Raw genomic sequence first — 24,582 nt, 5'->3', positions numbered from 1 at the left:
TCCGCTCACCCTCTCTGGTGCCCTGCGTCCTCTTCATCTTCTTCTTCCTGCTCTCCGCCTCCTTCTCAGTGCCATACGCCCTCACTCTCTCCTTCCCTCTGGCTCTGTGCCTCTGCTGCCTGGAGCCCAAGGCGGCCTCCTTGAGTGCCTCACTAGACAATGACCCGAGTGACAGTTCAGAGGAAGAGGTGTGTACCTCGGCATAGAACACACGTCCCTGTCGTGCTCGGGGCCGCGGTCCGAAACAGTCTCAGACGGCTGCTGCGATAGTGGTCCTACTTTCAGAGGCTCATTTATCGTCTGTGCCAATCTGTGCAGAGGTTTTGTGTGCAGGGGGTGCGACCCGGCCCCGGGGTTAGGCACAACACCATGTGGATGCAGCAGGCTGAGCCCGGCCCGGAGCCGCGCTGCCACCCACTGACTCCAGTGGGTGGGGAAGGACTCAGCCGTGAGCCAATTGTAAATAAATAACCCGTTAGCTACGTAAGAACTCAGGGTCAAGTTAAAGGCTCTGTTCGGTTCTCATTCAATAAAGGAAATGACACAGAAGACAGATGAGTAACTTTCAACTAGATTGGCGGCAGGTTACCAAAATGTACCCTGATGTAATGATGCACAGGGGTGATACGCACCAGGTAAAGGTGCTCAAGGTGCGGCGGGAGAGAGCACCGCCGTCGAGGTGCATCATCACCCTCGGGGCAGCTCTCCAAGACTGTAAATGCCTCCCTCTCCTCCCTGGAGATTCTGAAATGCCCCCGCTGCTCTGTGATCGTCATTGCCAGACCGTCATTGTTACGCCATGAGGGGAGCCCGATCCCGTGGGTGTGTTGGGTCAGAAAGAAGGGCTTGAGCAGTTTAAAACGCTCAGTGACATTGGACATTGGCAGGGCCAGAAACAGGACCAGAAAGAGCAGCAGTTGCAAACAGCAGTTTCCAAACACAATCAGGAAAGACTCCTGTTAGGTTTCTATACGCTGTAAAAATGGGCTGAAATTTCATGCGCACGAGCAATGCCAAGGCATGTGTTGGGTGGCACCCATTCTCTCAGTTCCAGCGTGAGGCTGGGGAAGTTGGATGGGCCTCTGCGGCTAGCGACCAGGAAAGGACTTGAGCCTTCAGCCTCCATCCGTGAAAGCAGGCTGCCTGTCAGTCCCCCGTCCCTCATCCGAGCCATTGGGGGAGGTGACGTCCTAGCCGGTAGTGTTTCCTCTTAATTGCTCCCCTTTCCCTCCACTCCACTGCCGTGTGAACAGCCCAGCGGTTTCCCTTTGTGCAGCCTTTAAATAGAACGCAGGGAAAAAGAACAGAAGTGCCAGCAGGCCCCTGGCTGAAACCCACCCTCCTGCCTACGCCTGCCCCCCGCTCCTCCAGCAATTCTGGAGGGTTTTGTGTCAGGAGCCAAACCCAATACACCTAGCATTAAAAAAGAAAATCACAAAGTCAAAGCAACACTAAAAAAGGAAAGTCTATTCAGTTCTGTGCTCAGCTAGAAACGGTAATCCGAGCTGCACCTGTGAGTAGATAGCATTGTGAGGTACGTATCTATATTTAGTGGTATTATGACTGTTTCTTTGCAGCAGCAGGAAAAAAGTGGGAATGGTCTCCAAGATGTTCTCAAGAAAAGTTTCGGCTTTTCAATTTGATACTGCCTAAGAGCCCTTTGCAAGGTTCTTGGATCCTCTGCGACTTAGCTCCAAATCTATCTATGTGTAACTATTTTCGTACGTGGAAAATATTTTAAGAGAAAAACCACTCTAAATCCTAGGTTTGAATATCACTGTTTCTCATAGTAGCAACATAATCAAATAACGTAGGTCCAAACCTGCAGTCATTACGCACGCGATATTATCTACAAAAACTGTTTATAATATTAGCTGGTTTCCAACCTGCACATCTTTGTTCCTTTAGCAATGGAGCTAGTCATCAAGCTAACAGAAGGCAAAAAGATTGCCATTTTATGTTTTCCTGCATTTTAAATAACTGAACTTTTATGTAGCAAACCACACAGATCTTGTGCCTAATCCAGGGTGTACATCTTGTTGTAATCAGTGCATGAAAATTAACGTTCAACTTGGGCATGTCTGCATTACATCAGCAAAACAAATCACAGCAGTTACTCCTCGCAAGCTGGAGGCCGCGTGCCCGGTGCTTCCCACACGTGAACCCTCCTCTGAGACCGTGAACCAGCTCTGGCCGAGGCAGCCTTCCAAGTCCTCCCCTCCAGCCTCGGTCACCCATGACGGCTCTCCTGCCACATGACTTTGTATTTGGCCATCTGTTCAATGTCGTCTCAACCCCAAGTGTTAAGAGCTGTGAGCTCTGGTTCAAGCTGAGCTAGAGAACTCAGATGTAGGTCATTCAGGTAAAAAAAAAAACAAAAAAAAAACACTCGCCATTTGTTGACACGGCCTGTTTTATTCCCTGGGCCTCAAGTGCTTTGGCAGCTAAACCGGGTGACTTTGTAACATACGGTTCAGCTCTGTCACTTTGGTTTTGCAAAATCACTAATGACTCTGATTCTTTTTAAATATTTTATCATCACTGCTTACATCTGTCACGTGTGGTAGTGGCTTAATTAGTCCCAGCCCTTCTCAAGAGTGAAACCCAGCGCAGAAAGCTGTAATCATTTCAAACTACAGAGCTGTTGGCTATTTTTTTTTTCGTTTGTCCTTCTAGAATTTTGGTCAAATAAGGAGGGGCCGAATGCTAAATCATCTACATCTGTCCAGAGACATAAGATGAATTTAGCTCACCGTAATCATGTGCCAACTTGTGAAGAATTTTTTGATAATACCAAAAAAGGAGATGGATGAAATCTGGAGGAAAAGATTGATCACCTGATTTAACATTTTAAATGGTGTAAACACATTATATGATAGTCCATGGCATGCCATACATTTTGCAGTTTTGCTTAGACATAGGATATTATATAAATAAAAGTTGCTATAAAAGCTACTTTATTCAGCCTTTATTACTTCAGTCATTAACTGTTTATTGATCAGGCACTATGTTTGTTGAATGACTGACTGACTAGGTGCTGAGTAGGAGGTTGAGGGAGTTTAGATGCAGCCTAAGCTGCTATTTATTTGTGTATAGCTAGGAAAAATAATAGCAATAATTAGGAAATACTGTGTTGATATCAATATTTATGATTTTTATAGGCATTTTTAGCTGTGTCAGGCATTGCGTAAAGACTTAGTATCCGTTACCTGATACAGTTAGGGCTATGATTTTCCCCATTTTCCAAGAAGGAAATTGGGATTAAAATATGAAACCTGCCCCCTGTGCCACAGAGTTAAATAAATAGCAAGGATTTGAGCTGATATCAGTCTGTCCTGAGACCCCCTCACTCTTAACCATGGCGGTAATTCCACTGCCAAGATGCCTGGAAAGCTGCTGAAGTGAATTCTAAAGCCATAAGGGAAATAATCAAAGTAGGAGGAGAAATACTTTCAACAACTTTCGAAGCCTTTGACAAAACTAGTTGGCACGCTGAGCCCAAGCCATTCTTACTTGTTCTTGAAAGCCTAAGATTTCCTCGGGTTATCCCATACCCTTGAACAGGGACCTGCTTCTCTTCCTAAATCAAACTGGCCTTGCCCTAGACTGTCAGTTGGCGAAGCCATGCTAATGCCCTAGCAGTGATCACCCTGATAAGAAAATTAATAGCCACCCCCCTCCGGGTGTTGCCAAGGTGGTCGGGTCATGAAAGCACTCAGCATGCTTTCTTTACCAACCTACTGAAAAGGATTTCCCTCTTAGGCACGGGAGCAGATTGCCAGGATGGAGACCTCAGGTGCACACGCCAAGCATGAGTTCCAACTCCATTTCTTTTAGGAATACAGAAAATGAAAGTTTGGGAGAGGATCAAGAAGTCAACCCAGCCAGAGTCATGCAGACATAAAGAGCAGTGTCCCAGCCCTCCCGCTGATAATCCGTGGTCTTTGCAGTGAGAGATTATTTTAAGAGGCAGATTCACAACCTTAGAGCCCCCAGTTTCGATTTTTGTTGACAAATTACTAATCGCACAGCTTTGCTCGACAGACTTTTAATAATGACTAGTTTGAGAGTTGAGAAGGGAAAGTCAGTTAATATTATATAGGACGTTGAGATGTCCCAATTTCAATGGCTGTGGCTCGTCTCTCCTCCAGAAAAAAAAAAGAGTTTTTGTTTTAAATCATAAACCACTGTAAAAACAGATTAAAAGTCAGTCTTGAAATTACTATTGTAATTCTCCCTTGAAAACCTAGGCTCTGTCAAATGCTGTGCTTTGTTTTATTTGTGTCCAAGTAGATGTCTCTCTCCCTCCTTCTCTCCTTATTTTTCATTACTACTATTATTATTTGCTTCATTTGAATGTTTATTTTGGAACGAGATATTTAATTACATACTTCTCTATACCTCTTTCTATTGGAGGGTGGGATGAAATAAACAACATATAGTCTTAAAAATATCTAGTTAGCAATCCTACGTGAGAATTGAGTTACATTTTTCATATATAAAACATATGCCTGTGAGTCACTGGCATGTGCTTTTTATAATTAAAAGGTAATGCAGACAGCCTGATGGTCTTAGATGGATGCAAATTACCAAAATGGTATAAATGAGGGGCTGGAAGTCCAGTGACTGTTAATAGTAGCTTTTTATTTAACTTGACATGTTAAGTTACTTTTCAAATGTGACCTATTCCTAGAATTTTTTAAAAAATATATAAACAGCAATTTTATTTGCATTAAACATTTTTAGGAGCTCTTTCTCGGGGTTTCAGTTAAAAATGGGGGAAAGAATGACACGGCAGCAGACATGTCAGCTTGGCTAATACACGTCCTGTGGTTGCGCAGGCCGTGTGCCTCTGGTCTTCCTCTGAGTGTCTCTGCTGATGGAACCTAGCTCTGGCCTTTCTTTTGCTTTTGTTGGAACCTGCATTCTTGTGGGAAGGTAGTGCGAAACAGATCACAGAAAAAGGGACTGAACTGTAGGACCCGGGCATGCCCGCTTGAGCGGATGGTTTGTTTTCTCTTCCTGCCTTCCTCCTGGAACCTGATCACCTCTGTGATCCACAGGCCGACAGTGAGCGCACGGACACCGCGGCCGATGGGGAAACCACCGCCACTGAGGTTGGTACAGTCACTGGGGGTGCCGCCCGTTGCCTAACAGAAATGCTCTGCAGACTGGTTCTGCGTTTAGGAACTTTGCATATTGCCTTTTAGAGTGGAGAGAAATTCTACTTTTAATAGTCGGAGTTAAATATATTCTACTGCCTAGACCAGCGGTTCTCAAACTCTGGCCTGCATCAGAGTTATCTGGAGGGTCCCATCCTCCTGTTTCTCATTCAGAAGAAGGTCTGGGGTAGGACTGGAGAATTTGCATTTCTAGCAAGTTCCCAGGTGACAGTGACTCTATCCATTTCAGGGTCACATTTTGAGAACCCTTGGCTAAATTGGTAATACTTTTTAAAAAATTTTTATTGGAGTAGAGTTGATTTACAATGTTGTGTTAGTTTCAGGTGTACAGCAAAGTGAATCAGTTATACATACACATATATCCACTCTTTTTTAGACTCTTTTCCCATATAGGTTATTACAGAGTATTGAGTAGAGTTCCCTGTGCTATACAGTAGGTCCTTATTAGTTATCTATTTTATATGCAGTAGTGTGTATATTTTTTAAAAAATGTATTCCCTTATCCCAGATGTTTACGCATGATAGCCATAATTGGGGGTGGTGGTACAATTTATGTAATTAGCTTATTGACTAGATACAGATATACTTTAAAATCCCAAATGGTCAAAATGCTTGTTAAAATTATAATACTTATCTTGGCCGCGATAGTGAGAGGCCCGTGCACCGCGATGAAGAGTGGACCCTGCTTGCCATGGCTGGGGAGAGCCCTCTCGCACGGGAACGAAGACCCAACACAGCCATAAATAAAATTAAAAAAAAAAAAAAAAAAAAAAATCAGCTGGCCATGATATCCTCTATTTAAAAAAAAAAAAAAAATTATAATACTTCTCTTAACTCATTTTTCATAGCCTGGATGTAGTCTGGGTCACTCAAAAGAAATGAATTTTCCAAGGAAAAGAAAATTAACAAATTACTGTCAGTACTTTATTGGAAAAAAAATTATCACATTGACCAGTGATACTATGCTCTTATTTATTCTTTGTTAATTCTTTAGGGTTCATTAAATATGTGTATGGCTTACGTAGTTTTTTAAATCTTCTCTACCAGTAACTAATTAAAATTTCTGTAAAAACAATATTTATCTATAGTAATGGAAGTCAAGATGTTCATTTCCTAAAGTGCTAACAGAATTTATTTTTTACTTTGTGATAGTGTTTAACATTAGGTTGTTTTTTACATTATCCAATCATAACAATATTTTCTAGTTGGGTATTTAGGAAGAACTAAAAATGTTATACGTAGTATCTATACATCACTTCATTGAAAATATGTTCAGAAAAACATTTCAAAATGGAGTTTAATTGTTTCTTCCTTTGGAAATGCCAGAGTTCAGTTCAAAGTTTGGAAATCATCATTTTTTAATTTAGAGATAATACTGTAAAACTATCATCCTGGTTCTTTTAAGCAATCAAATATAAACTGATTACAAGGTAATCATTTTCTACACCAAATATAACAATTGCATCTTAATTTTGTAAGAATTAGTTATACGTAGTACTGATACATTCAGTAAATTTCATTGTAATCCTAAGGTATGCTGTAAATGAAAAATATTTTAATACTACTACTTTAAATTTCTCTTAATTCGTCCCAGCCTCTCCTCCCCTCCCCCTCCCTATGTCCACAAGTCCATTCTCTACGTCTCTATTCCTGCCCTGCCACTAGGTTCATCAGTACCATTTTTCTAGATTCCATCTATATGCGTTAATATATGGTATTTGTTTGAGGGAGTAGCACTGACATATATACACTACCGTGTGTAAAATAGATAGCTAATGGGAAGCTGCTACATAGCACAGGGAGATCAGCTTTGTGCTTTGTGCTCTGTGACGACCTAGAGGGATGGGATGGGGCGGGAGGGAGAGGGAGGCTCAAGAGGGAGGGGATATAGGTATACATATAGCTGATTCACTTTGTTGTACAGCAGAAGCTAACACAGCATTGTAAAGCAATTATACTCCAATAAAGATGTTAAAAAAAAAATGACTCAGCTATGAGAAAAAAAAATACTATAAATTTCTCTAGCAGTTTTAAACTTTGTTCTACAACATTTGAAGCATGCAAACGAAGACGTATAACATAGGTAGGTTATGAAGCTTAAAAATAAAATGAAGAGCTATGAACCCACCACCTCTGTGGAATCAGCTTGCCTCCGGCCCTCTAACGCTTTTTATAAACGCTTCCCCTTCTCTTTTTTCCGGAGCCAGTGTAACAGCAGTGCAGGGTGGGGCGTGCAGGTTAGACAGTCTGGTCCCCATTGAGACCCAGACCAAGTGATCCATTTGCTGAAGGCCATGTGCTCTGGCATCACCCACTTGTCACCCATAATTTCACTCTGGACCGCGTCTTATAGTTGATTTTTGTAGTTGATGGGAGTCTATTTAACTTCCTCACTTACCCCATCCCTATCAGCCCTCTTCTCTCCCAAATTTGTTTTTAAATAGGTGGGTTCAAGAAATTCAAAGTTCCAAGAAATTTTTTAATGTGGGAACCTCTGTGTTCTTTGTGCCTCAGTTCTCTGGTCTACAAATTGGGGATCATAATAGCTAACCTCATAGGATTATTGTGAGGACTCCGACACTCCAAGGGAGCTCTCATCATTGGATATTCGTAGCCGTTTTTGTGAATTTTAATTTCGATGTTGGCTTCCCCCACTTCCTGAACCGTTGCTAACGTCCTTTAAGGACATCCCGCCAAGTCCTAGCTGTCACCTCCCAAGCACACGTGTGGGCTCATCGCGCTTGGAAGTGTCCAGGCTAAAATGTCAAAGACCCATGGGGCAAGGAATCTTTTGCTCCTGTCTTCTTATTAAGCTTCATAATCTGTGTGTGAGAACGTTGTGGTTTATATATAAGAAAGAAATGTCTTCTCACATAAGAGCAAACTAGCGCCCCCATGTGGCTGGCTTATGTAGACCCATCCTTCGATCTTAGAGTCGATGGCATGGTAAGACTTTATTTCCCACTCTCTCTTGATGCTGGCAGTCGGACCAAGAGGAAGATGCAGAGCTCAAGGCACAGGTAGAAAATTCAAAATCAAACACAAAAGCAGAAACCAGCGTGTGATAAGTCCTTGTTTGTCTGCGGTGTGCAGATCTTGCAGCATGCTCCGAGGTGGTGACTGTGTGTTGGTGCAGTGTGAAGGACGACACTTGTTCATGTGACTATCGTGTCCCTTACTTTCCTTTCTTCTCCACTTTTTTCAGAATAGTCTGATTAAGCGAATAAAGGGTGAAAATGTGTATGTCAAACATAGTAATCTTATGTTAGAGGTTGGTATTGGTATATACCAGTGCATGCTTGTGTGTGTTGGTTTTCCTTTGGTGGCTTAACCTGTGGGCTCGTACCATGATGCATGAAGGGTGTGTTCTCACCTGTGAATACGTGCGGTTGACTTCTCGGCTTCCTCTGATTCCTTCCTCTCTCCTAGACATAGATCCCCTTTCCTGCGTGTGTATTTATTTTAATTCTCTGGTTACATGTGAATTACACTCTTAACAGTTGACCTTTGAAACTTTTGGTTTTTATGCTTGCGTGAACTAGATTTTGTTTTCCCTCGGAAATATCACATTTTCACCAGAGTGTTTGTGGTAGTGTCATGAGCCCTGATCAGAATTCTTTTATTTTGACTACTCATGAGACAGTGACCTAACTTTTAAAACGAGAGAGAGCACGCAGAAAGGAAAACACACGTAAAATGTTCACTGTTGGATTCTTCATGTTCTGAATATAGGAGCTAGATAAAACCCAAGATGACCTGATGAAACATCAGACCAATATTAGTGAGCTGAAAAGAACCTTTTTAGAAACCTCCACGGACACTGCCATCACGAACGAATGGGAAAAGAGGCTTTCCACCTCCCCCGTGCGACTAGCCGCCCGGCAAGAGGAGGCACCCATGATCGAGCCGCTGGTACCTGAAGAGGTCGGTATTCAGGCTTTGGGTTGCACTTGTCTTCTGTTCACTAGCCTCGCTCCTCTGCAGGGTCTGCAGGGAAAGGATGTGGCAGGCTTCTGAGTAGAGAATCTCACCCCTTGCCTGTGTATAGCCAGTACAATGTTAGGCGGCCAAGGAGTGAGTAATCGCATCCCATGGTGCTTTGGAATGAACAAGGAAACTCTGGTTCAGATCTGCTTATTCTAGAGTCACAGCTGGGAGACATTGACCTACTGTATTAATGAACCAACAGTTTTTCTGCATGTACTTCCGCTGCTTTAGGAAATGCCTTGAAAATTCATGACTGTTTCTCATCAATTGCAAGATGAGGCCTATTGAGATTGTCTAATGTTTGACTAAACAGTGTTCTGAAGTTGATAACATTTCAGGGCATACTTTACTCTGGGACCACTACACCAGGTTTTTACAGGTGTACTCAGTTTTTTATTTCATTTTTATTTATAGCATATATATATATTTTTTTAAAAACTGGTTACTTTAACTGGTTTATATATATAAACATGTATATTATATTATGACTTATAATCAGTTTTTATTTGGTTTTTAATAGGGAAACTAAAGGCCAGAATGTCTTTTTGAGTAAGTCTTCCATGTAGGAAATCGCTCTTTAATTGTACAGCAAGATAGAGGATTCAGCTGGTGTTACTTCAAGGCTCCCATCGTGTGGGACCCACAGTGGCAGTGGTACTAATCTTACTGTCATCTGCTACACACCATCTTACTTTATCTGTCTTTCAAAAGAAGTAGTTTTTTAAAACGGCATCTTTCTAGTATCATATTAACTTCTTTCTTCCCTTGAAAGCTGTTTATCTAAAGTGACCACAATCATGATGTTCATGACAGTTCCAATCCCACTTAAAAAAAAATGACAAGGTATATCTCCATTTGAATTACTTTGTAAAGGGCCTTTTTATGCAGAATAAATGAAAAGTCCTATACCATTAAACATCGGTTTCATTCAGATTGTGTGAGTTTCAAGACACAAAAATTTCAGATTTTCCTGATTGATTTAAATATTGTAGTTCCTGCATTAGTAAGACTGCCACTTATGAGTTATGGTCAGATAAGTTTTATTGTAATTGGTCAAGTTTGGTTTACCCTATTTCTACGAGGGCTGGAAATAAGGAAGGACATGCTGGCTCTGAAGACGGCAGATACTGGATTACGTTACAAAAACACAAAATAAATAGCCACTGAAAAAGTCAAGCCTCTCTTCCCCTGCTGTCACTCAGGGACACGCGAGGTTGCAGCCCTTTGAATGGAAGTTCGGGTAGTTGCTTGGAGAAGTTAAAGGTGGTGATGATAAACAAGGGACTGTCGAAGTCTAGGTCATTAGACTAGTAAAAGAAATTTTTTTCACTTATTAAATCCTCTAATTCTTAGAGGATAACGGTGATGACCCCCAAGAATGTTAATAACTTGAAGAGGTGACGCTTTGAATTTGCTGAACTTACCCTCGATGTGGATGCCTTATCCCTGTTGGCGCAGAGAAACTGCAGTAGACCTAAGAAAGGATTGTTTTAAAAGGTTTAAGGGATGGAGGAAAGATGTCCTCTGCAGAAGCACAAAGTAGTTTGGTTACGTAGACTGGAGACCAGCAGCTGGCTTAGTAACCGCTTTCAAGTGTCTGCTGGGTGGTGAGCAGAAGCTGTACCTTAGGACTCCACTGCCACCGGGCAGGGAGGAAATTGGTGGGAGACTTGCTAGATGTAAAGAAGAGCTTCTTAAAAACAAGGCTGGCTAACCCTGGTTATCAAAGGGGCTCTGAAAAAGCAGCTCCAAGGAGCTTCAAGTCCCAGAGGAAGAGAGGTCCCTTCTGGGAGGTCAGGGCTATGCGCGCTTCCCTCACCTTGAGGCTCCCATCCGACCCTCCTCCCGGGGACCTTGGTGACACCCAGTTTATCCTCCATTTGAGGGCCCTGGAGACAGCCCAGCAAGTTCTTATGCTCCAAATTCTTGTTCATTTCTATATTAAAACTTAGTATTGGCTTTTGTTATTGGTTTTGTGAAAAGCACAAAAGATAATTTTATCCTCCCAGCCAGCTAGGCATACACAAAGCATATTTGTTTGAAAACACCTAAACAAAAGATTTTCATTTTAGAGGGGAGGTATTTTTCCAAGTAAATTACTCATTTGATGTTATCCTTTTATTTAATATGACCCACTTTAAATTAATTAAACAATAATTGGCCAGTTTAGAAAGAGGTCCAATTATTTCTAAAAGAAAATATTTAACTTAATTTTTTAAAGTGACATCTCAAAGTGATATTGCTTGTGTCAGAAGGGTAAAGAAACTGATTCAGTGATGCCACACTTAGTTGGATTTTTTTGGGAATCTCAGTGATACAATGTTGTTGTGAAAAAAATGTAATGACTCCTGATTTTTAATGTGACCACCTTTTTTCTTTATCTGTGGTGGTCGAACCCTAAGTAAATCTATTTCTATGCAACCAGTTTATGACCAATTAGAGAAAAATTAGGAGTTAGAAATATAGTGAGCTAGTAATGGTGATTATATTCTAAGAATATGATGTTATGTTTATTATAAAATGGGAATTTTATTGCCAGTGGTTTCAAGTTTCAAATGTTTGAGTTAACAGGAGACAAGTAGCAACGATGCCCCAAAGAAGCAAATAATAGCAAATCATCATTAACTTTGGAAAATAGGCAAACCCACATACAGGGCCCTCCAAACGTAGGACAGATGGATGGGATGTGAAGGGTTTCAGGTACATCTTCTGTCCACAGATATTTCCCATGACAGCCTTTTGTGGTATACCTAGGCCTAGTCCATGTTGGACAGATATTCTTTCATGGTTACTTGAATATTAAAAGTCTCCAAACCCCAACCACAATGCAATACCCGTTAGCACTTAACGCCATGCCAGTACTGTCCTCTTTTTTTAAGGTGGCTGGTGGTTTTACTGGTGTGTCAGCTTAATACAGACTACTCTCCCTATTCATGGATTCCTTATTGTGCAAATTCACCTACTCACTAAAACTTATTGTAACCCTAAAATCAATATTAACAGCGCTTTCACGGTAATTCACAGACAGGTACAATGTGATAAAAAAAAAAAAAAAATTGCTCAAGGCACACCTTCCCAGGTAAGGTGAACAGGCAACAAGTTTCACAGCCTGTTTAGTGCCACATTTTTGCTTTTTTTGTGTTTTTTGTTGGTGATTTTGCTATTTAAAACGACCTCCAGGCATAGTGCTGAAGTGCTGTCTAGTGTTCCCAAGTACAGGAAGGCTGAGATGTGCCTTATAGGAAAATATGTGTGTCAGATACGCTTTGTTCAGGATAAGTTATAGTGCTGTGCTGCTGGCTGTGAGTTTGATGTTAATGGATCAATAATAGATATTAAATAAGGGGTCTTTAAACAGAAACACACATAAAACAAGGTTATGCATTGATCAGTTGATGAAAATTTCATGACCAGAAGCTCCCAGGAACCTGACCCTGGCTTTCCCCTAGGAGCTGTGGTTCAGTACTCAGTAATTCAGTGTTCACGGCGACTTTATAGAACCCAACTGCCATGAATAACTAGAATCAACTCTCTTTATGCGTTTTTCTGCTTTCTTGTCCAGCTTTACTTCTGCTGTTCAGGTCTTGGATGGGCCTTAAATTGGGCAAAATATCCATTCACTGTGGATCATCTATTCATGGATAGAGAGAATTATCTCCATTCTGTGAATCTGACTTCTGTGACTTTCCATTCAGACCCTGGGGTGCAACTCTAGATGCGTATTACAGTCACCGACAAGATTTTTAAAATACCGATGCCTGGGTTCTACATCAGAATCTGATTTAATTAGTCAGAGGTGCACCCCACACATTACTCTTATTTAAAAGCTCTCCGCATAATTCTAATTCACAGCCCAATTTGAGAACCCCTGGCCCGAGCAGAAATGAAAGTCACAGCTCCATAGAGACCCTTAATCATCTGAGCAAGTAACACCTCTGTGAATTTTGCATGCCACTCTAGGGCCTTGTGTCCCAATTATGACACAGGCATGAACATTTAAGTAACTAAATGAAATAGTCAGGGTGTGCATCTGACTCTGTCTTAACCCCTAGTAAATGTTTCGATTATCAGCTTTTCTTTATCAGTACCTCTTAACTTTAGCCGAACTCACTGGATTGGGGTTGACAGTATACAGGATTTAATGATAACATCTATCCCCTTATCTTACCCTTCTCCGTTATTATGGGACATGCACAATTCTGGATGCAGACAGTGTGGACATTTTTAATTACAGACACAGATGTTTTTAAAATTAGTTGATGTCAGATAACAGGATATGCTGAAAACCACTGCTGTTGTTTTTTTAAGCTTTCATTGTAGGAAAATATTTAGTTCAGTGATTATAATTAGAGGCCTAGCCATGGTATTCTGAAAAGTACCTATAATTTTGACTTCCTGTTTCTTATTTCTGTTTAAAAAAGAGGCTATGATTGAAAGTTTAAAAACTAAATCCACATTGAATGATTCCACATGGTACATTTTGTCTCTTGCAATATCTTTCTCCAGAATGGGGCAGGACAGGGATTTTTTTTTCCCCCCTTCGAATTGTCTTATTTGTTCCTCATTTGAAAGGAGCATATGAGGACGATGCTATCAAAATCTGTCAGCAGGTCGTTCCAGAGAACATTCCAGATGCTCCTCTATAACCTCTTGCAGGCAAACGATTAAATATAGTACTGATAGCTTTGTAGATACGTACCTAGGAATTTTAAATACCTCTCATAAAATTATATTGCTTATCAACAAGAGGGTTTATTTTCAAAGTTCCATTCGTCTAGAAACTTTGAACTTTTCTATTATTATTTTTAGATGACTTTACCAAAATATCCTTTTGTCACTATTCTATGCAGTCATGTGCTGTGCACAGAGACAGGCTCGGTAGCTAACGTATTGCCCCATGAATTATGCCTATTTAATACTAAAGGAAGCAATAAAAAGATGAAAGGAAAAAAACTGTTCTAACATAACATATTTAATGTCCTTTTAAATTTTATATGTTAAAGACAAGTATGACTTGAAATACTTAATTCTTCACCAAGATATTCTGAAGTTGACTTTTCAGGATTATTTGCCATGTTATAAAAGTTCAAATAAAGCTATAACCTTATGTTTATTTGTGGAATAAAGACATCAATCTAGGCATAACTGGGTTTTTCAGATTAGTAGCTAATGCAGTGACCCATGTGTGTTTCCTTCCTCTGTATCAGGCGACACTTCAGTAGGGAATATGATCAAGAATTTGTCAGACGTGGAAGTGAGGATTTATTCCTAACTTAACTTTTTTTAAATCTTAACATTTTCATTTTAATACTCACTTTTACAGTATTTCAGATCACTGACGTATGAACACTATTGAAATGCCAGAAAGCTCTTTATGCCACTCTTGCATGATCTGTGTTTGTAGAAATGAGAAATGTTTGAATCCTAAAAACACTGGAGATTCAAAACATAATCTGTTACTCTTTGGAAATAATTATTAAATGTTGAGATGGCTTCAGACCATTTTCCAAATTAATAGACACTAATTTACTTCTTCAGAAAAAAAAATGAATGAGTATTATATGTGTAGCACAGAAAAGAACTCTCTTCCTAACTTGCCTTTTTGGAAACTGTCTGCTTCCTCTTCTCCAACCCAACCCCCTTTATTCAAACAGACCAAAGAAGAAAGAGAGATTTCTGAAAAGGTTCTATTTTTGCATCAAGGAAGCTCTCCATTCTTTGAGTCTCAGGTAAAAAACAAACATTAAGGAATTTTCCAGAAGGAAATTGCTCTTCAGATTTCAGTGTCATTAAAATGTCTGTAGTTTTTCCTTTCTTTTTAAAATTTACCTTGTTTGCCACTAAGGTAGGTATATCATTTTTGCTTAGATTCTGGGGAGGGAAATAGGGAATTTTGTTACTATTTTAGTTATCCGTTAGCTATCATTTCTTTGTGGCTTTTGCTCCTAAGTGATTATATCTGTGTGCGGTCATTGAAGCGTTATGATTATACTTTGTAATGATATTATTGGACCTTTTAGTATCTCTTTCACCCATAGAGTGATGCTAATTTAGATGACCTTGACTGATTTTGAAAGTTCTGAACTTTTATTGGTTTTCCCACTAGCCGAGTGTGATAAAGAAAATTCAGGAAGGAGGCTCTGTCGTTACCTCTCGTCAAATCATTTTCCAGAAAACTGTCCCATCGACCCTAGAGGTTATTTTTCAATTCATTTTGTTTAATCCTGCACCAGCCTATAGATGGATCTGTAATCCTTTTTCTTAAGGCCCACCTATTTCTAGATTCAGGCTAGGATAAATAAGAACGTAGCAAACGTCCAAGTTTAAAATGTAAACCAAGGTGCTCCCTTGCTCCTGGCTTGGTTTCTTTTCCCTCTGTAACCTGTTAGACTAGTTACCTGCTAACATCCTGGTAGGCTCCCCAATACAGAAGTTTCATAACTTCCATTTCTTCTGCCTTATTGGAACTAACACTAAGGAAACTGGCAAAGAAACTCCTGAGACGATGAACTTCGGTTGTAAATAAAATCGGAACAGTGTACAGACCACTGTGACCTATTTCTAAGAGGCTCCGACAGTGTCCTAACAGTGGGAAATAGTTCATTACAATGCCTGGAACACAGGTGCACTGAATACTTATTGGATAATAAGTGCTAGAGTGGATTCCGTCTCCCATATAAGGAAGTATAATTCACAAACATGGAAAATGGTTTTCACAGAAATTTGTGGGAATGCTGGCACATTCTTTGTGAGAACAACAGATATGAAGTACAGTGTTCTATTTCACATGGAAAACTGTCTTTTCTATGTCCACACAAGTAAAGCTAAATAACTTGTACAGCAGCTTCAAAACTGTTTAATCTTGACCTACAAAATGATCAGACATTTAGCATAAGATCAAATATAGTCTTTGCAAAATTTACCACCAAAGTATTTCAAGAAATCTGAAATTGCGAGTCTACACACAGACCGTATTCCAAGTTGCAGGTTAGAGTTAATAAATTTCAGATGGGAAGAGATTGCAGCCATAATTAATAGAAAATAACCCCAGCCCTGTGCAGTCACCTCCCAGGCCTGAGTGTAGCTCTCACCCTGATTGCCTTAAAGGATTCTTATTGTAGAAATGAGATACCGTCAGAACTTCTAATTTAGCTTTTATATTCCAAATATAGGGCACAGAGGACTGGGTTATTGTAGACAAAATACCCACTGAGGTAGTTGATGGTGATTCGAAAAAGACTGTGACGTACAAGGTGGTGACCGCGAGCGGTAGAACTGATGACATCCCCACCGACTTGTTAGGATCTAGCGCCACTGAAGTACAGAGCTTCGAAGACTTGGCCCGAGAAATGCACTTGAAGGAAGAGAACAAACAGAAAATATACACACTCGGAAAGTCCTACGATACCGTGTCCGGAAAAATTGTCACTATGACAGGAAAAGTCAAAGAAGGGGAGAAGGTGTTGTCCCCCTCCCCTCTTGAGCCGGGACTAGCCGAGTCCGTGAAGACCCCCCCTGTCCTGGCAGAGTTCGAGGTCCTGGGAGCCCTCACCGAGGACAGGACCAGGAGGGGGCCTGAGGTCCACACTCCAAAGCGGAGGCCGTCGGAGTCTCTGGCCCCCATCAGGGAAACCGAGTCCCGGCAGCAGAGCCCCGAGGACGATGCTCTGGAGAAAAGGCACGCACCCGGGAGGGATGCCAGCCTGGAGGGCGAGCGGCTGGGCAGAGCGGAGCCCGAGGCCGCGGCCGAGGCCTTGAAGGTGGGGCCCTCCGGTCCCCACGGGAAGAGCCTGTCCGAGTGGATACACTCCCAGGAACCGGCCGTCACCGTCGCCACCACCCGATACGTTGTCACAGAGTCGGCCACGTCCCAAGTCGTGGTAACCGGTGCCGCCTTTGGGCCGCCGTTTCCGATTCCAGCATGACATTTGCCGAGGCAGCCCTTCCACCCCGAGCCTTTCCATTTCTCTTGCTGTTTGACTTATGTTGAGAGCCGCCAACCCAAGCTTTTTTGTTGTTTTCATGGTTAAGTCACTACCGCGGTCTGACGTGAGCGTTGAGACACCTGCCGTTTTATTTCCAGCTCTTGTCCCCGAGGTGGGGTGGTGCTGCCGGGGCTTGCGGTGCCGGTGCCGGTGAAAGGATCCGCTTCACCCAGCACCGCCCTAACCCCAGGAACTCTCTCCGCTTTACCAAACCAGAGCCCCTGCTCACCCTGATTTGCTGTTGATTTCCCATTCCTGTGTGTTTCCAAATCTTGTCTGTAGATCCCTCCATCCCTCGCCCTGGGTCCCGCGCCTACAGTTCTGTCTAACCAGCTGTGAATGAGTACATGCCCTCCTGTGTCCCGACCTCTGTGCTTGACTCTCCATTTCTCTATTCACTCAGACTAAACAGTCTTCTGGAGAAAAGCTCATGGATGGCTCTGAAATCTTCAGCTTATTAGAGTCTGCGAGAAAACCGACAGAATTCATAGGAGGGGTTACTTCCACTTCTCAAAGCTGGGTGCAGGTGGCCATTTGTTTCCATCCTCGGTGTCTCTGTCTCTGCCTCTTTGCCTTTTCTTTGTGCCTTTTTGGAGTGTGTGTGTGTGTGTGTGTGTGTGTGTGTGTGTGTGTGTGTTGCGTCCAAGTGGCTTTGCTTTAAACACCTGAGAGGGGTCTTCAATTACACCCCTCTGTGCCTGTCCCACGTTTGCATCACATGTCTTTAGTTCCATTACAAGAACATACTTCAGATGTTCAGAAAGCAATTGTGCTGAGACGTTTTAACAGCATTTAATTTCTTAAAAGCATTTTATGTCACCTGTTAGGTCTAAGGAAGCAGCCAAAACCAATATGCATGTGCTCCAATGCTTTCATTTTGTTTTGGTTTTTTAATTGCGTTTTTTTACTGCACTCTTGTTTCTTTTGTGACATCCGAAGAAGCAGCACGGGTTCGAGGCTATGTGTCAGGCAGAGGGCAGGCATCAAAGATTCTGGTGGGGGGAATGAAAGCTAATTTATATTTTCTATAAGCGTTGCTGGTTATAAGCACTGGTACTGGCTTTAGGTACCCTGGTGAGTGGCTGTTTTTGTTTTGGTTTTTTTTGCTTTCTGACCTTTGCTTTGTGGAAAGTCACACTGACACCACAATTTTTTTTCCATGCAGGAAACGGAAACCAAGATGGAGTCTGGCAAAATAGAGATGGAAACAACCCAGCGCCCCCAGCCACTTAGCACCGAGAAGGTTGTGCAGGAAACGGCATTGATGGAGGAAAGACATGTGATGAATGTGCATGCGAGTGGGGATGCTTCTTACGCAGCTGGAGATGACATGGATGCTGTGACCCAGGCAGCATCTGCTGATGCTTCTGATGTGAAAGGGAAGGAGATCTCTGCTCTGACTGAGGGAGCAAAGGAGGAAAAAGGGGAGGTGGCCGACGAAGCTGTCCTCGAGCAGGGAGAGATGGCAGCTGCTTCCCAAGAGCCAGAGGAGGAGCAGAGTGCAGCCATCCACGTTTCTGAAGCTTTGGAACAAAAACCTCATTTTGAGGTAACTAGCGGTTAATGTTACTTTTAGTGCTGAAGTAAGTCCCTGAAATTTAGTTAAGCATAAAGGCAGGGCTAGGTTTAATTTTCTTCCTTTTCCAAGAGCAGTTTGTTTCTCCTCTTGTTGCCCTCTTGCATGGCAATTATGGGGTCTCCATGCTGGTCTGGGGTCCCATGCAAACATATATAATGATTATTCACAATCTAAAGTTCCAGGAAACGGCTTCTACTCTCTTTACAATTACCGTAACTGGCAATAAACCTGGGAGATGCGTAGCCTGCCAAGATACTAGAAAACTTGATAAATTTATTTCTGATCAGTGTACTTAACCAGAAGGACCAAAACCAGGCTTGCCCAGGCACCAAGTGCTAGAATTTATTCTTTATTCTCTTTTATTGAAATTCCTGAAGTACCTGGGGGCGGGGTGAGGGGCAGTGGTTCAGTGTCTTATTACTTGTTCCTTCTGTCCAAGAAGTTTTTCAATAAAAGGCAAATTTATGATTTTTTAATCTGTTAAAATTAGTTTATGAGATAGAGGAGAGGGAATGTAAAAGAGTGGGTTTTTTCAATATCCTTCGAAATATTTTCTTGTACCTGGAGCATTCCATATGAATTCTGGGAGACTGACATGTATCTATTGTGTGCCTCATTCCCCAACTGACGACCCCCATGTAAAATGTAAACGTTTATTTCATACCAACCTGTGCTTATATATATCCACCAAGAGGGGAGGGAAAAAAACAAAGGTATGTGTTTGCAAAATTTAATAGCCTCTCTGCCTGCTTCCCATTGGTATAGTCATCAACTGTGAAGACAGAAACCATCAGCTTTGACAGTGTTTCACCAGGAGAAGTAAAGCTAGAAATTTCTACCAAGGAAGTGCCTGTAGTTCACACAGAAACAAAAACCATAACATATGAATCATCACAGGTAAGACAGTCGATGAAGCCCAGAGCCCTGGCACCTGTTTTACCCCTTGAATGGCTTCGTGCATTTAAGTGTCACTACATGATATTTAATTTGTGAGACTCAGAGGACCCAACTGTCTCTATCAAGAATGGTGCAGTAATTGTAATTTTATTACCGATCAAGGAAGAGCAGGTGACTTAAGCAGGTCTTCACATACCTTGAACTGTAGAAAGAGGCTCGGAAATCTATCTCCCTAGCCATAGATAAGGAAAAACACTAGCTCATCCAGCCCCTGCTCACATTTCTGAAGTCCCAACTTTTTAATGAGGGTTAACAATGGCCAAGTTTGATTCAGTCTTTAGTCAGTGGCAGCTTCCAGATGCTGATGGAACAGCACAGTGATTGTGCAGATAATTAAATCATCGCCATGCCTTAAACCAAGATAGCAGACGTCTGGAGAGGTAACATCAGTATTCAAGTATGGCGTCTCCCCCTTTGCTTGCTTAGGTCGATCTTGGTGCTGATTTGGAGCCAGGTGTGCTCATGAGCGCACAGACAATCACATCTGAAACCACTAGCACCACGACCACCACCCACATCACCAAAGTAAGTGGAGTGGGAACGGATACAGGAAGGTATCGGTTCAGAACTTCTGGGTTGGGCTGCAGCAGCAGATACGTGAGTATCAGGATACCAGGCAGCTGCATTGGAGCTCTCACGGCTGCTGTATTTGTGGTGCATCTGTCCTCACATGCCAGGTTCCATTTAAGAATATGCATTCTGATGCCCTTTGCATAACCCTTAACGCCAGTGCATAGCATATGGTAGACGTTCCAGAAACAACCAGCCAGCCAAACCCAAAGGACTCTATTCTGGCTTCGCTTCTGAAATTAACAATTGTAAATAACTGCCATAGGATTCTGTTTCAATTCTTAAAGAATGAATGATGCAACTTAAAGCTGTGTCGGCATTTTCCGCCATTTCCCCGAGTCAACAGTGACGGTAACTTCATAATGCTTATCTGTTGCTTTCAGACTGTGAAAGGAGGCATTTCAGAGACGAGAATCGAGAAGCGAATCGTCATCACGGGAGACGCGGATATTGACCATGACCAGGTAGCATGTGAGAGAGGGTAGATACCCTGGCAGGGAGACAGAGAAACACGAGCTGGTCGTACTCTTCCCAGAGCTGTCCTTCTAGTTCAGCCTGTAGTCTAAACAGTTTTCTGAATTAACTTTCCAATATGCAACGTGTGACCCCCCCTTTGCAGTCATTGTATCCCATTTGTAAATTGTGTATATAGATCTTGCTCATAAGTCTCCACCCGGCTCTGATCTTGCACGTCCCACCTCCTTTTTTGTCTTTGCCCTTCTGTGATTTCCCGGGGATAGGCACTGGCTCAGGCAATTAAAGAGGCCAGAGAGCAGCACCCTGACATGTCAGTGACCAAAGTAGTGGTCCATAAAGAGACAGAGATCACCCCTGAAGATGGAGAGGACTGAGCCCAGGTAAGAGGTGGCGCTGGTTCTCTAGGCTCGGCCTCGGCTGGCATGTGGCCCAGGGCTTCCCTCTCTCCCTCCCCCTGCCTCTTCCCTGTCCTTTTTCTCTCACTGGCGTTTGCAGGGCTCTGGGTATCAAGAGGATGGAAAATTGGTTTGCGGCTGCTGGTTTGTTTCATGTTTGGAGGCTCCATACTGTGGACTTTTTACCTCCCCTGCCAGTTAGAGGATAAAGAGAAAGCAGAGTCTGCTTGCATGGTCCCGCGCATGTTCCCTTTTAACGCATGCTCTGTGCTCCTCTCATTATCCACATCTGAAAGGTCAGATCTGGTTTCACTTGCCATGTAGCCTAATCAGAACTAGGATGGTTTTGTTCTGAGAGGTGCAATTTGTGTGTTCCAAATACTAGGGAAATAAAATATAGCCTGTTCTCCTTCTGTTGGTCACATTATCCCATTGTAAGCTTTCTCTTCCACTGTGTTTGGTTCTAGCCTGTTTATGCTTTTGTTTTTGCTTTGTTTTACAATTTGAGACCAGAGCACTCACTCTCATTGTGGATGTCACCTATTTCCTGTATTCTTTGGGATGATTTTTTTCCCCAGTGTAGTATTGTGTCTCGGGAGGAAGCAAAAATGCAGTCTTGTGGTCCTGCTTTCCTCCAGAAAGCACGTGCCTTTCCAGCCATTCTTTGGCCAACATCATGAGCAGCCAACATCATGAGCAGACAGCATCTTCTGTGTGTGCACAGACTTGTCATGCATACTAACCCGCCCCTCGAGCATCCCTGGAAGGCTTTGAATGCTGAATGCAGCTCCTTGCACACTTGGTTATGTGATAAAAGTCTCTTAAATGCTTTACATGTATAAATGAAATAAGTACGTTCTCTAACATTGGTTAATGTTGATTGATGAGTGGCTTCTCTCAAAGGAAAAAACGTATAAAAATCACTCATTATATTCAAATTAAGAAGGTAATTTGGAAGATAGAAAGCAAAAAAAAAAAACCAAAAAAAAGGTTCTCTTCAGTAAGTTCAGCCACTTGGGTGACGACGTGGTTATTTCAGAGAAAGCCTATCAGTGACGTACACTGGTATTTTACAGTATCTTGTCAAAAAGAGCATTTTATAACCTTACAAGATACTTTTCCCATGACCTCAATCTGAGGGAAACTCTCATATGTTTTCAAATGAGTAACTGATCAAATCTCTCTTCTACAGGAATAACCTAGGCTGCACCTGAAGCCAGTCATGCAAACCATTATGAAAAACCAGAGTCTATATGGAGTTTCCTCTTCTAACCCACTGATTTGTATCTGCCCATGGACAATTTCAATCCAGAAGAACTGACCTTGACCATTTAATAAAGACACTGGCAGAGATCTTCCCATAATAAAGCAATCTGAGTCAGCATCACTAAACTGATAATGCATGAAGCAACAATACAATTACAAAACAAGCAGCATTTTTACGTTTCACACAGTGTCTAAGTTCTCAGCTACACCTGCACGTTCATAACCAACAATAGAAACCGTGATCTCATGTAACACATAAAACAATCCATGCCTTTCATAGCTGATTATTATTAAAGTCTAAACAAAATTGCAGTTTCTTAGGTGACAGATCTTTTGTTTACAGATCAACAAAGATTACCCTAAACTGCTAGAAGCTGTCTAGTCCAGTGTGTCAGGTTTTTCCCATATTAGATGTGCCAATAACCGAGTTTATTCAGTAAACAACTTGAATCTTGTACTTGTCTCCTCTGGTTTATTACTCTCACCTGTCAGCAGTAACGACTCTCCGATCCTCTGGAAATATTTAATGCTCACAATCCTGCTTTGTGTAATCTAATTTAACCGTTATAAAGTAGTACTGACTTTAGCATATTAATGTGATTTCTTCCCCGTCGTCCGCTTTGGTCTGTGTTCAGTCTGGAAAGCTTCCCAGAGTTCCCTAACAAGTCCTAAATATGTAAATTGTCATTATTTTGGAAAGAAAACCTGTATTTTTGTTAGTTCACCGTATGATGAAATTTCACTCCGGGAAAACCCATTGGGCTTCTGTTGCTTTGTTTTCTTTCTTCATTTCTTCGTCCTTGTATTTTTTTAATGGATTTTTCTTCTTTTACTTGAAAAAAAGTGTTTTATTTCCAAATCTGGTCCATATTTGCATTCTAGTTCAGAGCCAAGCCTTAAACTGTACAGAATTTCCACTGTAATAAAACTATTTAGTGTTTAGTTATAAATAGCCTTCAAAAAGTTATATTCTCCATCTCACTGTCAACCGCATCGCACAGCCATGGTGAATGTATGTTTCCGCATAGCAAAATAAAAATGGTAAATGCATTTAAACCTCTTATTCTCTAAGTGTACTACTTTCAGGATTGTACGTGTTTGGCCCAGAGCTAACATTTGCATGACATCAAAGGCCTCATTCATCTTCAGGGTAGAGAGAGCCTGTCTTTTTCCAGGAGAAAAAGTGTAGACAGATGGGGAACGAAATACGTGTAGATAAATGGTTGGTTGCCTATGCAGGCCTTGAAAAGTACAACTAGTATCACAGAATCTCACTTTCAAAGTTTTCGTTTTTCTGTTAGAAGACAGGCTGTGCTATAATCCCAGTGTTTCTGGGGGCTTTTAATCTACCAGAGAGACACCTCTGTCTCACATCCTCTCCAGAGATGAGCAGGTTGGCAGCTGGGTCTGCAGGGCCGTGAGTGTTTCTGCAGCTCACTGACATCCAGCTGCTCGCATGCCGGGGACTAAGAATCAGCCTTTCCGTTACCAACCGCCCACCTAACGCCTAAATGCATTCGCTGGCATTTCTTACCTCACTTCTGGACTTTGAAAAAAACTCTAAAAAAAATGTTTTATTCTTCCTCAGAAAATTACTAGATTTGACCACAGAGCTTAGTTTTACTGAGGGAGTCAGAGTCTTATCATTTATCTCTGAAGGAGTTCTCAGTTTGTCCTTACTGTCAGTACTAAGTATTCATTTTAGGAACTGAAGCATCATTTTCATTGTGTTTAAAGCCAATCCAAAGAAACGTGTTGAGAAAAATTAACACTTTATTGATATGAAAATTAACCCTTTATTGATATGCCTGCATCTGATATGCTTACTTTGTGTCCAAAAAGTTCACTCTTTTATTTTTCTAAAATTTTCATTGAGGTATAATTGACATTATTTTCTCGGTACAACATAATGATTTGATATTGTGTATATATTCTGAAATGATCACCACAATAAAGCTGGGTACCACGGTCACCATACATAGTCACAGTTTTTTTCTTGTGATGAGAACTTCTAAGGTTTACTCTCAGCAAATTTTAAATACATAATACTATATATTTATTTCTATTATTAATTATAGTCACGATGCTGTCCATGTTTGCCATGTTTACCAAACCTAGTGTTTTCAGGTTTCTCTGTCCTCAGCAGTGAGGGCTCATTCTTTTTTGGTTTTTTTTTTTAATAA

General features: G+C 41.6%; 1 protein-coding gene across 16 annotated transcripts in view; it reads left to right on the top strand.

The window, feature by feature from the left end:
* The window catches only part of EPB41L3 (erythrocyte membrane protein band 4.1 like 3), a 223,416-nt gene extending 199,961 nt beyond the window's left edge, over nt 1–23,455 (top strand). For 4 of the 16 annotated variants that reach the window (XM_082418611.1, XM_082418610.1, XM_082418609.1 and 1 more), the window contains exons 13-26: nt 5,064–5,117; nt 8,168–8,203; nt 8,389–8,454; nt 8,916–9,107; nt 14,825–14,899; nt 15,277–15,366; nt 16,343–17,050; nt 17,559–17,681; nt 18,321–18,704; nt 19,500–19,631; nt 20,118–20,216; nt 20,645–20,725; nt 21,002–21,118; nt 22,326–23,455. In XM_082418611.1, coding sequence (XP_082274737.1) covers nt 5,064–5,117; nt 8,168–8,203; nt 8,389–8,454; nt 8,916–9,107; nt 14,825–14,899; nt 15,277–15,366; nt 16,343–17,050; nt 17,559–17,681; nt 18,321–18,704; nt 19,500–19,631; nt 20,118–20,216; nt 20,645–20,725; nt 21,002–21,112 — 2,151 coding nt within the window. In that variant the 3' untranslated portion in view covers nt 21,113–21,118; nt 22,326–23,455. The remainder of the gene's footprint in view (nt 1–5,063; nt 5,118–8,167; nt 8,204–8,388; nt 8,455–8,915; nt 9,108–14,824; nt 14,900–15,276; nt 15,367–16,342; nt 17,051–17,558; nt 17,682–18,320; nt 18,705–19,499; nt 19,632–20,117; nt 20,217–20,644; nt 20,726–21,001; nt 21,119–22,325) is intronic. The other 12 variants (XM_082418605.1, XM_082418606.1, XM_082418608.1 and 9 more) reach the window with 12 other exon arrangements.
* The last annotated feature ends 1,127 nt before the right edge of the window (nt 23,456–24,582 follow it).

This window comes from Balaenoptera physalus, assembly GCF_965194825.1.
Source record: "Balaenoptera physalus genome assembly, chromosome: 12".
NCBI classification, from domain to species: domain Eukaryota; kingdom Metazoa; phylum Chordata; class Mammalia; order Artiodactyla; family Balaenopteridae; genus Balaenoptera; species Balaenoptera physalus.
Note: the sequence above shows the minus strand (reverse complement) of the source record. Positions and strands in the feature narration are given on the sequence as shown.